Source organism: Leptonychotes weddellii, chromosome 5, assembly GCF_054177405.1.
Source record: "Leptonychotes weddellii isolate Sample4059 chromosome 5, ASM5417740v2, whole genome shotgun sequence".
Classification (NCBI taxonomy): domain Eukaryota; kingdom Metazoa; phylum Chordata; class Mammalia; order Carnivora; family Phocidae; genus Leptonychotes; species Leptonychotes weddellii.
In genome coordinates, this window is record NC_138373.1 from 159,254,627 (window position 1) to 159,267,510 (window position 12,884).

General features: G+C 58.6%; 1 protein-coding gene across 8 annotated transcripts in view; it reads right to left on the reverse strand.

The window, feature by feature from the left end:
* The window catches only part of BRD1 (bromodomain containing 1), a 44,787-nt gene extending 32,639 nt beyond the window's left edge, over positions 1-12,148 (reverse strand). For 3 of the 8 annotated variants that reach the window (XM_081822673.1, XM_081822674.1, XM_081822672.1), the window contains exons 1-2: positions 12,011-12,145; positions 7,102-8,482 (exon numbers count right to left, since the gene is read on the reverse strand). In XM_081822673.1, the coding sequence (XP_081678799.1) occupies positions 7,102-8,468 (1,367 nt within the window). In that variant the 5' untranslated portion in view covers positions 8,469-8,482; positions 12,011-12,145. Of the gene's footprint in view, positions 1-7,101; positions 8,483-12,010 lie in introns of all 8 variants that reach the window. The other 5 variants (XM_081822671.1, XM_081822670.1, XM_081822676.1 and 2 more) reach the window with 3 other exon arrangements.
* Between the last annotated feature and the right edge of the window lie 736 nt (positions 12,149-12,884).

The window sequence follows — 12,884 nt, forward strand, 5'->3', positions numbered from 1 at the left end:
GATAGCAGGAGGAGAAGAATGAAGGGGGGGAAATTGGAGGGGTAGACGAACCATGAGAGATGATGGACTCTGAAAAACAAACTGAGGATTCTAGAGGGGAGGGGGGTGGGAGGATGGGTTAGCCTGGTGATAGGTATTGAGGAGGGCACGTTCTGCATGGAGCACTGGGTGTTATGCACAAACAATGAATCATGGAACACTATATCTAAAACTAATGATGTAATGTATGGGAATTAACACAATTTAAAAAAGTAATAAAAATTGAAAAAAAAAAAAAAAGAATTCCTACCTGTTCTCAGGGGTGCCTGGGCGGCTCAGTCGGTTAAGTGTCTCTCTTTGGCTCAGGTCAGGATCCCAGGGTCCTGGGATCGAGCCCCACATCGGGCTCCCTGCTCCGCGGGGAGCCTGCTTCTCCCTCTCCCACTCCCCCCTGCTTGTGTTCTCTCTCTCAAATAAATAAAATCATAAAAAAAATATATTCTTACCTGTTCTCTACACAGACATGTTACTGGATGAAATGAGAACGACAAAAAGGAAGGGACGGGCAAGGGAGACCTCCAAGTGCAATAACTGTTGGAGGGAGCTCCAGATTTCCAAAGCTGAAGACTTTTTACAGACATAATTACAAACGAGACGAGAAGCCGAGGGGCAGAGACATGCATGCAATGAGCACAGCATAAGCACCTCGCTGCGCACACCCGAGGCAGAGGCCTCCTCAGCCACAGGGACGGGCACACCGCCGCCCCCACCAGGCTGCAGCTGAGACAGACACACACCCGCTCGTGCTGAGGGCAACGCGCCAGTACCCAAAAACGCCCAACTCTGAGCAAGCCAGGAAAACTCCCACACCAGCAGCATGGTCGCCTGCGATGCCACCCACCCCCGCCCCTCCAGACCCACGGCAACACCAGAAGACGCTAGACGCACGTGACGGCACGGTCTCCAAGGTCAGTGCATTCCCAGCAGCAGACCGTGTGTGCCCACGTGCAGAAAAACCAAAACATGGACTGGAGGAACCCACCCCAATTCACGATGAGTGGCTGCGTGAGGGGTGGGCTAATAGTCTCTAGTTTTCCATTTTAAAACTTTTTATTTTTTTTTAAGATTTTATTTATTTATTTGACAGAGAGCGAGAGCGGGAACACAAGCAGGGAGAGCGGGAGAGGGAGAAGCAGGCCTCCCGCGGAGCAGGGAGCCCGATGTGGGACTGGATCCCAGGACCCTGGGATCACGACCTTAGCCGAAGGCAGACGCCTAACGACTGAGCCACCCAGGCGCCCCCCATTTTAAAACTTTCTATATAAAAACCATGGGAAACAGAAAAAAATGCCATTAAAAAAATTATTCTCCCGGGCGCCTGGGTGGCTCAGTTGGTTGAGCGACTGCCTTCGGCTCAGGTCATGATCCTGGAGTCCCGGGATCGAGTCCCGCATCAGGCTCCCTGCTCAGCGGGGAGCCTGCTTCGCCCTCTGACCCTCCCCCCTCTCATGCTCTCTCTCTCTAGCTCATTCTCTCTCTCAAATAAATAAATAAAATCTTTAAAAAAAAAAAAAATTATTCTCCCTACACGTGTGCATAGCCACTGAAACGTGCCCATGATGACCTAGCATCACCCCAAAGAGTGAGATTTTAGATCCCACCCTCCCTTCGTAACACCTTCTCAAGTGTCCCGAGTCTTTATGACGGGTACAACTCACTTTTGGAACAGCTCAGAGGTCAGATGGAGGTCAGGATGGCAAGAGTGAAATCCAACCCCTCCGACCTGAAAAGACCAGAATTTGCCTTGGGAGGGATGTGGTTCCGCACCACGCGGCTCCCAGGAGAACCTCCTGCCCGGTTTGGTGCGGGTCAAGCCCCCTCCACACCCCTCTCAGACCTTCTCAGGACTCCAATCACAGAACCCAGGGGTGGCTAGGGAGCGTGTGTCACCCAAGGCCAGGTGGCTGCCTGCAGCGAACTAACCAAGAGCCGAGCTCCCCAAGGTCAGGTGGACAATGACGGCCAGGTGGGCCACCAGATGCTCACCTCCCACCTGTCCAGGTCCTGCTACAAAGCACAAGGACAGGAGAAGGGAAGGATCCCGCTGAGGAGAAACCAGAGGGAGGGCTGAGGTGGACACCCCTTTCCAGCCGTCTCGGGGACGAGAACCCACAGGCGGGACACCTAGGCCGCTGTGAAGAGGTGCCAGGTGGCTGCACGGCCTCCTTCTCCCAGACCACAGGCTGGATGCCAGAAGAACACAAACACAGAAATTGTCCCATGGAGGCACCAGCAACACCGTGGTCCCCAGGGAGCAGGGGATGTCACTCCCTCCAGGCGAGGGACACATGGTACCTCTGTGGACACCAGACAAACCCAAAACAAGGCTCACTTTGCTAAGGTGGAAGGGCTGTCTTCTCCAAAACTGGCCCACTTGGGAGGAGCTTTGGAAGCATCCAGATCCCAGCAGGCTCGCCCAATGGGACAGGTCCTGAATGGAGGCTCACCCAGAGGCCAGTCCCATCCTAGGAGACGTGCGGGGACACGTGGGCCTACTCTGTGTGCCAGGCAAATGGGATGGCACATTAGTAAGAGATGACTCTGGGTAAAGAGGATTTGGGTGTTTCTCTCCTTATTTTTGCGACATTTTATAAATTTAGAGTTATTTCCAAATAAAAAATTGAAATAATTTGGTCTCCACCTGGGCCTACGGAGGGCATTCCCTCGTGAAGCCCCCATCGGCACTCCAAACACCGTCCGTCCACCCACTGTAGCGTGCAGGTATGGACTCCAAGTGCAGAGCACACAGGTTTTGCCCCTCATCAGCCCAGGGAACACATAGGCTGGAGCAGCGGTGAGACAGTGTGGTGATTACCCACTGTCCGTATTACAGAAAACCTCTAGTAAGTTTCAATCCTATTTCTGCCAAAAATAAGTGAATACAATGAATATGAACAGAAATAACAAAATTCGCTACTCTGGCAGATTCTTCCCATGGACTGAGCGCCTGCGATGCTGGGGGGAGAGACCCAGATCCAGTGGGACAGCGAGGACGCAGGCGTGCTGAGCACAGCAGCTCCCTGCAAAGACCACCACCAAGCAGAGCACGCTGGGGGATGGGCCCCAGGGCACAGGCCGACGTGTCCTGATGCTTGCGTGACCGTGGACCGTGGCCCACAGCAGCACACTCACAAACACTGTCTGTCACGCACCAAGCACCAGACCCTGGGAGGAGCCTGCGGACACGCACGCCAACACACGCCGTGAGGCACCAGGTCCTTCCCCAGCACTCTGTCTCTTCACTTCAGCTCTCTGGTCAAAACAAATCTGCTCACCAGACGCAATGTGTCCTGCGCCTCCCCCTGCCTCCAGGGAAGAGAGTCCTCGCGGGCTGCAAGGCCTGGGGCTGGGGGAGAAGCTGCAGCCTGGGGAGGACACACTCACAGGATCAGACACCCAGCCCCCCAATCTGAATTCAAACCAAGGAAAGCACAGAGGTCAGGGTAGGTGGGAATGAGAACAGTCCAAGAGCACTTGGGAAGCCCACACTCCAGTGCTTTCTAAGTGGCTGGACGCAAACACCAGCACCTTGCTTTTCCATAGAACACACAATGCGCAACCTGGAGGTTTTAATGCTTCTCTCCAGAGTAGCCGCCGCCTTGGACCCTCTGGAGGCCCTTCCCTGGGGACCCCAACGCCGGCAAGGGCACCACGCCTGCCTGTGGCACTGCATCCAGAGGGCAGCAAACACAGGGCCATGCAGCTGTGGGGTGGCCAGAGCTCCCACCTGCCCGGAAGGGGCAAGCCAGTGCTTCTCTCCTTTCCCCAAACCACGGCCCTACAGAACTTCTCTCAATATAGTCAAATTAACTGCCAGAAACATGGCAAAAAAGACATCCAAAGCTCAAGTCCACACTTCTTACAGTTATATTCAACAAGCGTAAGATTTCTCTGTCAAATGCTACCAAGTACTCAGTCTCCCACGTCTGTCCTCATCTGGCGTCTGGACAGCGGGAGGGCACCTACCAGGGATGCCCCTGCGTTAAGTGAGCTGTGGACCCGATCCTCCACGTCATCATTAACTAACAACTTATTAGGTGTGCACGTGCCCTGGGCCATGCACACATAAATGACCCAAATGGCCAAGAGGACCAGGCTGGTATCAAGACCAACAAAGCACATCAGCCTCTGTTCATTAGAGGCCATTCTCCTCCCTAAATAAAGAGCAGCACCCACCAAAGAGCAACAAAAGAGCACGCTCTGGGAAAACTTAATTCCTCCAAGGGAACTAGAAGGCTACAACTCGCCGAGTCCCTCCTTCTGGCCTGTCCCCCTCTCCAGTGCCCACCTCGTCTGGTTAACCCCCCCAAAAAAGTAGCATGGAACAATGAGGAACCAGAGAAGGATTTCATCGGAAGAGCAGCTACTCGAGGAAAAGGCACCACTCAGAACAGAAAAAGGCCTATAACAGCACAGTCGAAGCGCTGATTTTTCTTGGAAGGCAAGGCAAAAAGGGAGCAGATGGGATTTCCTCTCCAGACTTGACTTTTCCTAACTTCTGCAGTTTCGTATTGTTTCTATGTTAGAAAAATATTCTGATGAAAGTGATGGAAACAAGACAGACAAAGACAGGCACAACTCAGACCTTGGAAGAACACTCAAATAACTCTGTGGCTGCCAGCCACACCGACGGTGGGACCCTCATAGGCAGAAGCGCTAAGAAGCACAATGACCCAGCCCGACTCCACCCACCCCACCCAAGGCAGAGCACAGCACCCCTCCGATCCACCCTCCACCAATCCACCCTCCACCTCCCGCACGCTCCCTAGGAACAGGGCCGCCAGACCAGCCACACCTCAGGCCACGGCTTCAGGACAGTAAGACTAGTGGCTGGCAAGCCCGGACCACACCAGCACCTGCCAAGACAATCCACAGGGTGATCCGACCACGGATTACCCACTGGCTAAGGGTGGCTGGGAGATCTTCCAAGGGTGGGACTGTGGCCCAAAACATCAAGGTCTCCCAAAGTCTGGGCAACCCAGCCGCATGGCCACAAACCCTTACCCAGGTACATCTTTGATCTCTGCTCCAAAGTGAAGCAACAGTTTATTCCTAAATTAGAAAAAGAAAAAAACCAAACACGGGCCAGACTACACCTTTGGTACGTGGTTTAGCCACATCACCTGCTTTGAAATACTTAGGTCCAAAGCATGGGTTTTCTCCTCAGTCAGGCCTGGTCACCTGAGACCCGCGAGCACCCATGTTCTCCAGCTAGAAGTGCTTTCTCCTGCGAATGGCCTAGCAGCCCCCAGCCCAGCCCTTCGTCGGCACCCTGTCAGGAGCAGGTCACCACATGGTGCTGGGCACAGAGAAGCGAGCACGTTGCACTTCTGGCTCCTCAGTTTGTTAGGTCACATGTTTTTCCTTTCATTTACTTCGATTACAGTAAAGCTAAAATTTAGGGCTCTTCAACAGAACCTCTTGGTGCAAATCTCACACTTTCTGCCCCACAGGTAGAAATGCAAGTAAAACTATCTTTTAAAAAGTCTAGCTGAATGACTTGCAAAGAGACACCTTGGTTCCGACAGTGTTTTTTTTCTGGATACGAGGGACGGGCACTTTTATTCACTCTGTCCGAATTTACTGATTCTACAATGAGTATGTACTGCTCTATAAAATTTCAATTTGGGGAAAAAGTCATACTTCTAATTCTTTTTTCTTAAAGACTTATTTTAGAGAGAGAGACTGCATGCGCGGTGGGAGGGGAAGAGAAGCAGACTCCCTGCTGAGCGTGGAGTCCAATGTGGGGCTCGATCCCAGGACCCTGGGATCATGACCTGAGCTGACATCAAGAGTCGGACACTCAACTGACGGAGCCACCCAGGCGTCCCTACTTCTAATTCTTAAGAGATACTAAGTGCTTACTGTCTCTGGAGAAGACAGTATTCCGACTGACACACCCCACTACCTCTTACAACCTAACGAGCGAGCTTGACGCAACTCGTGACACGTTAAAACCAAACTACACTGTTTAATCACAACACGCTGGTAGGCATGAATTCCTTCACATCACAGATACACAGGAAAACAACACAAAAAGCTAATATTCAATACATTTAAGATAACTTTTACTTCTTAGTAATTAAAATATCCCACAAGTCTGTCACTCAGTCTGTAAGACGAACAGGTTCTCTTTCCAGGGGACTCACTTGCGTCCAGGTCACAGCAGTTAAGTCACCAGCTGCTCTCAGGAGCACGGCGATCTGCACCTTCACCTCCCCGTCTCAATGCCGTGTCCTTCACCAAACTGAAAGCCCCACGCCCGGGGACAAAGTGTGCTCCATCCTCAGAGCTCAACAAGTGTCTGAGGGAGCTATCTGCTCTCCCACACCCAGGCTCTGCTACAAAAATCATCAAATCACTCACCTTACACTCTGAGCAAAATACAAAGAGCAAGTCAGTAACGGGACGAACAGACAAAGAGGAGGAAGCAAGTTCAGGGACAAGAGCAGACACAGCTGTATGGGGACCAGCCCCTGGGACACTTGTAAGAGCAAGTCAGGGCCTGACTCCACCACTGCAGACTCCTCCCACACTGCAGACCCCCCACCACCACTGTGGACGCACCCTGACCACTGTGGACCCTCCGGATCACTGAGGACCCTACCACCACCACCGCTGTAGACTGCTCTAAGCCCCTACACCGACCAGCCAATATTCACACCACGAAGGCAAGGGTCAGGAAACCCAGAAAGGCTGTCACACAACAGGAAGGAGACCAGCGCCTCCCTCTACGAAGCTCCCGGCAGCCCCACTCTGATCTCCACTCGTCGCTCACCCTCCCTTTCACTTTACAAGAAGTTATTTTTAAAATGCCCCCCGGTTCCCAAAGTTGGTGGGGGAGCAGAGCGAGGAACAGCTTTTATCGTGTCAAAGGTGGTGGCGCCAGGGACCCAGACCCTAATTCCTGCAGTCGGGAAACTACGGGCTCCGAGGTCCTCACAGCTCAGGGGAGAAGGGCAGTTAGAGAGCCAGGTCAGCAGGGAGTGCCAAGATCCCCAGCTGGCACCCCCCGTCCCAGGCTCCCCCTCCATCCCGTGCCCCACACTTACGCGCACTCACCTCGGAGGGGGGATGTAAGGCGCGCACACAGGCGGCAGGGCCGCACACGGCTCACTCAGCGTCTTCTTGGTCTTTTTTGCTTTCTTCCTGACCTTGGACGTGGACCTGACCGCTTTGACGGAGCTCTCTTTTCGACAGACACCGTTTTTCATTTCGACATCCCCGTAAATGTTCAAAGGCCTCCGCGTACAGCCCGGGGGCGTGTGGACGTCACAGTAAGCGGTCTTTCTGACGGAGAAGGTGGTGGCACCACCAGTGAGCTCCTTCACGGGCTCCATCTTCATGTAGAGGCCGGCCTTCTGGGCACACGTCACGTGGAAGGCGGTGTAGCAGTTTGCCTTGTGGCACTGGATACAGGCACCCACGCCCTTCTGCTTACAGAGGTAGCACGTCAGTTTCCACCGGGCCGGAGGGATGTTCCGCACACCATCGATGGGCTCGATGAACACCGTGTTGGCAAAGCCAACCTCCGGGATCCACAGGGCACACACCACGTGGCCCCAGCGGTCGTCGTCTGTCTTTTTGAAGGCACCTCCCTTGTTCGGGCAGAGCACGCAGTCGGCGGGCCGGGCCCGGGACTGCAGGCAGTGTCGACAGAGCCACTGGCCCTCGGGGATGTAGGGCACCCCGTAGCACTCCTGGTGCACCGCCAGGTTACACATGTCACAGAAGAGAATCACGTTGCTGTTCTGGCACTCGCCGTCCATGCAGATGCAGCACACGGCGTCCTCGTCAATCAGGGACTGCTGCTCCCCCTGCTTCTGGTTCTCACAGTAGGACTCCTTCTCGAAGCGGTCCATCAAGAACTCAAACACGCTCTGGGACACGGCCGAGACGCAGTCGCCCTTCCGCTTCTCGTTGACGATCTCCAGCCAGGCGTAGTCCTCCTCGTCCATGTCGTACTCCACCTCGTTGTCCAGCTCCTCGGCCGACTTCTCGATGAACTTGTAGTACACCGGGGGCCGCCTCGGGGCAGAGGGCGGGCTGTACTCCACGATCCGCACCTTGGGCTCAGGACGCGCGCTGGCCGACGCCAGTGGGCCGTGGGCACTGGGGACGGCTTCATGTTTCTTTTTGACTCTGTTGTTTTTGTGGCGCTTAGTTCGTAAGCACACGGGCGGCCTCTCACTGTTCTCCTTATTGCTGTTGCACTCGCTCAGTTCTTGAGCGGTGAGGTCATCTTCTAATATGATCTCCAGGGGATCAAAAATGCTGATCCTGTGCAGGCGCCCCTCAATCTCGATCTCCACCATCCTCTGGGCTTGCGCGTAGGTCAGGGTCTCTCGTGTGGGGGAGTGCTTAGTACTGCACGGGGAGGAAGGGTGTCTCGTTGCAGCGCCGCGATGACATCGTCCTTTCCTCCTCATTTGGTACTGACTCCCTACGACAGAGGCAGAGGTCAAGTTAACTCCCTGCAGAAGACACAAGACGAGAAAAACCACCAAATACGCTGGGGGCAGAGCTCACCAACCAGCTCAAACTAAATCAAAACCAAACTCCCAGCTAACATGGCTCCGAGGTTTCCTAAACCACTCATCCCAGGACTCATGATCCTATTTCATGGACCGCGTGGACCAAAAAGACACAACGAGGGGCGCCTGGGTGGCTCAGTTGGTTAAGCGACTGCCTTCGGCTCAGGTCATGATCCTGGAGTCCCGGGATCGAGTCCCGCATCGGGCTCCCTGCTCGTCAGGGAGTCTGCTTCTCCCTCAGACCCTCCCCCCTCTCCTGCTCTCTCTCTCTCTCAAATAAATAAATAAATAAAATCTTTAAAAAAAAAAAAAAAAAGACACAACGAGCAGCAAGGAGTGGCCTTTGAGAGGCACAAGTCCCTCTAGGCCACTCTGTGGTCCCCATGGCTCGCCAGTCACCTTCCTGGACCACGCTAACAGGTCACCAAGATGACTGCAGCATTCCTCCTGAGGAGGGGTCCCAGCCCTGAGCCCAGGAAAGCCCACACACAGGGCTGGGCTCCAGCAGGCACGGAGGTCAGGACAGCAAGGCGAGCACGCTCAGTGGCTGCCCACTCCTGGCCAACACTCCCCTTAACCAGCTCTCCCCCTGCCCTGCTGCTGCCCAGGAGTGCCCCGAGAGCCCCAGGGCAACACCCCTGCCGACTGCTGGAAGCCTTGCCAGTCTGACCACAGCGGTCCATCCTCCCCACCAACACAGCCTCCACACCGTGTTGAGGCACAGGGCCACTAAGCCATGCCAGGACTAAAGAGAGGAGCCCCGTACTGGTCTGGGGGCAGTCTCCACTCCCAGGAAGCCCAAGCCGGCTTCTAGAGGACCTCCGCAGCGACGGCCACAGAAACCCCCACAGCCCAGCCGACCTGCCCCTTTCCCCGGGGGGCACTTCTCAGCTGCTGGCGTTGACTGTGGGGCTGGCCGTGCCCTCCTCCTCGTCACATACACACAGACAACATGTGCAATGGGCCACAGAGGGCATCTCTGCTCGCCCCCCCAGTGAGTACCACCCCTGACAACCACACGCTGCCACCAGAGCCCCTGCCCTGGAGCTGCCGGTAGGGCTCAGAAGACTGATGGCCTGGCCACAGACATTTACGAGAATTTGCTCTTTTCAGACCTCCACCGTCTAACTCAGTAACGGAGTCTATCTTCAGTCTCCCTCACGTGAAGACTCCTGACTCTGGACCACCAGCTGCCAAGCAAGGTGTCACCTTAGGAGCTGATACTGAGGACCTCTGACTCCTCCCTCCAAACCACCACATTTTCCTGATAGGAAGCAAGATGACTTTTAAGAGACTGGCTTAAAAATGAACATTCCAACCTGGAGCCCCAGGTCCACTGCTGTATGTGGGCACCCACAGGAGCCTGAATCACGGCCTCACAGCAACCTAGCTGGTCTTGGGGAAAAGCCCTCAAAGAGCACTTGGCAAGTCCTGAGAGGCAATCCCAGCAAACCCTAAATGTACTTTTTAAGACAGAGACTTCAGATTTTTCTTTTCCTTTTGTCAAATAGAAGTCCGTGTTTTATGTTGAAACTTAACAGGAATCCCCTGTGAAAACATGCATGGAAAACGCTGTGGCCAGCTGGAACCCAACTCACCTGAACGTCAGGGGTGTCCAGGTGCCCACTAAGCCCTGGACCGCCAGGGAATGGGCAGCAAAGCCACCACCCAGCCAGCCCAGGACCGGCAATCCCTTCTGAAGGGAGCTGGGTGCAGCCCAAGGGTGTCAGCACCACAGCCTACAAGGAGGGGACCCTAATGCACCCAGGGACAGCTCGCATCTCCCTCCTGAGACGGGGCAGGAGCCACAACTGGTTACTCACCAGATTCAGAGCTAGCATGTAATTTTCTCCTCTAGCCACAGCACCAATAAGCTCTAACTATAACCAGCCTTCAAAACCCACACGCTCCCAATGGGCTCTTTAACCACTTTCGACAAGAAGTTCCCCTAACACTTACTGGTCCTGTAACTGTGACGGAAAAGAGGGCGTTCAGCACCACCGAGTGACCGGCCGCCCCCCTACCCCCGACTACGACTGGCCCCCAGGCTCCGTCCGCGCCGGGCGCTTCTCCGGAGCGCCAAGCATTCCCACCGGGAGGTGCTCAGCAAGGACAATACGCCAGCCCTTCCACCAGTAACTCACTCACGAACGCGCAGAAAAGCCGTGCGAGCCACCAGGGGAAGCCTGCACACCAACGACCAGCGCACGCTTTCCAATCAGTTCATTTCCTGCCCGGCTCGGGACAAGTCACATCCACTCCCCCACCGCTACTCCTCCGAAGTGGGAGCAAGAAGGCTACACAGCCCACAGGCCTGCGCGGGGACGGCCTGCGCCCCCGCGGCGCGCTCAGTGCCCGCAGAGCAGGACGGAAAGCCACCGCCTCTACCAGCCGCGCTCGAGGCACGGCCCGGCACCGGCGAAACGCTCTGGATGGGCGTGGCGGCTTCCTGGGCGCACAGACTCGCGTCAAACTCAACCGTGTCCTCACACAGTGGCGCTTTCTCCGCACTCCGCCTCGGTAAAGCTGCTGCTTCCAAAAGGGGCAGGAAAGCGGGAGTGGAGCTCGTCCGCCACCGACTCCGCGCGCCGCGCCTGCCCGTCCCCGGCCACCCACCCACCAGCAGCCGCCAAGCGCCCGCTCCGCGAGGCTTGCCCGGCGCTCTCGGTTAGGAAACGTCTAAAGTCCGGCCCTGTTACAGGGAGTTTCCTGTCTTGGCAAAACAAACCGAGCGTATCTGTTACATAATGCGACCCGCTCGGGCACAGTAAACGCTCCGGTCCGCGTTACCACGCCGTCTCTGAGGCAGAGACCCCGCGGCCCGGACGCGCGGCCGCTCCCCCAGCCCTTCCTGCCGCCGGCCACCGCGGCGGCCGGCACCGAGAGGCCGGGCGGGGACGAGCGCGGCCTCCCGGACACCCGGGCCCCCGACACCGCGGCTCCCCGGCCTGCCCTGCCTCCGCGCCCGGCTTCCCCGAAACCCCGGCCTCCTCGACACCCCGGCTCCTCGGTCTCCCTCCCCGGCCTCCCCGATCTCCCTCCCCGGCCTCCCCGACACCCCGGCCTGATCTCCCCGCCCGGCTTCCCCGCCCGGCCTCCTCAACACCCCGACACCCCGGCCTCCCCGACCCCCGATCTCCCTCCCCGGCCTGCCCTGCCTCCCCAGCCTCCTCCACACCCCGGCTCCCCGGCCTCCCCGCCCGGCCTCCCCGACAGCCCGGCCTCAACAGCCTGGTCTCCTCGCCACCTCCGCCTCCCCCCCGCCCGGCCCGGCCTCCCAGCCACCCCGGCCGCCCTCAGGCCGCCCACCAGCCCGCCCGCGGACAATGCACCGCCCGCCACGGCCGCCAAACATGGCGTCGGCACAGGCACCCGAGAGGCCGGCGGGCGAGGCGGCGGCGGCGGCGGCAGCCCGGGCCCGGCCCCCGCCCACTCACCTTCGGGGCCGCGGCCGCGGGAGCCCGGCGGCGGGCGCGGAGGCCGGCGCGGCCGAGGCGGCGCTAATGGCGCCCGCGGCTCCTCCGCCAACGGCCGCGCAGGCCCGGCCCGCCGCCGCTCTGGGCGCGGGCTCCTGTCGGCGGCGCCCGGCCCGGCTCGGTGGCCGCGGGCTCGCGGGCTCTCGGGCTCTCGCGGGCGGCGGCGGGCGGCGCGGTCCCGGCGGGGAGGCCCGGCGCGGGGGCCCGGCCGGCGGTGGCGGCGGCGGGCGCGGGGCGCGAGCGCGGGGAGGATCGGACGCCCGGGCCGGCTCGCTCGCTCGCTCCCCAGCGAAGCAAACAATGCGGCGAGCGCTCCGCCCGGCGCGCTGCGTGCGAGACGCGCCCCGCCCGCCGCCGCCGTGACGCGCGCCGCCGGGGGAGGGGCGGGCCGAGGGGCGCCGGCGGGGCGGGGGCCACCCGACTGGGCGGGGACGGCGGGGTGCGCCGGGACCCTGGGCCGGGGGCCTGAGTGGAGGGCTGGGGGCCGCAGGGGGGCCTGAATGGGGGGCCTGGGTCGGGGGCCGCGGTGGGGGACCGGGGGCCTCAGGGGGAGGGCCGGGACCGTGGGCCGGGGGGCGCCGGGGGCTTCCGGGGAGGGCTGGGCCCAGGGCCCAGGGTCTGAAGGGGAGGGCCGGGGACCTCAAGTGAGGGCGGGGACCCTGGGCTGGCGGCCTGAGGGGGAGGGCCGGGACCTAGGGCCAGGGGGCCTGAGTCGGGGCCCAGGGGCCTGAGGGGGTGCGCGGGGACCCTGGGCAGGGGGCCTCAGGGGGAGGGCAGGGACCCTGGGGGTGGGCTAGGGGCCTGAGGGGGTGCGCGGGGACCCCGGGCCGGGGAA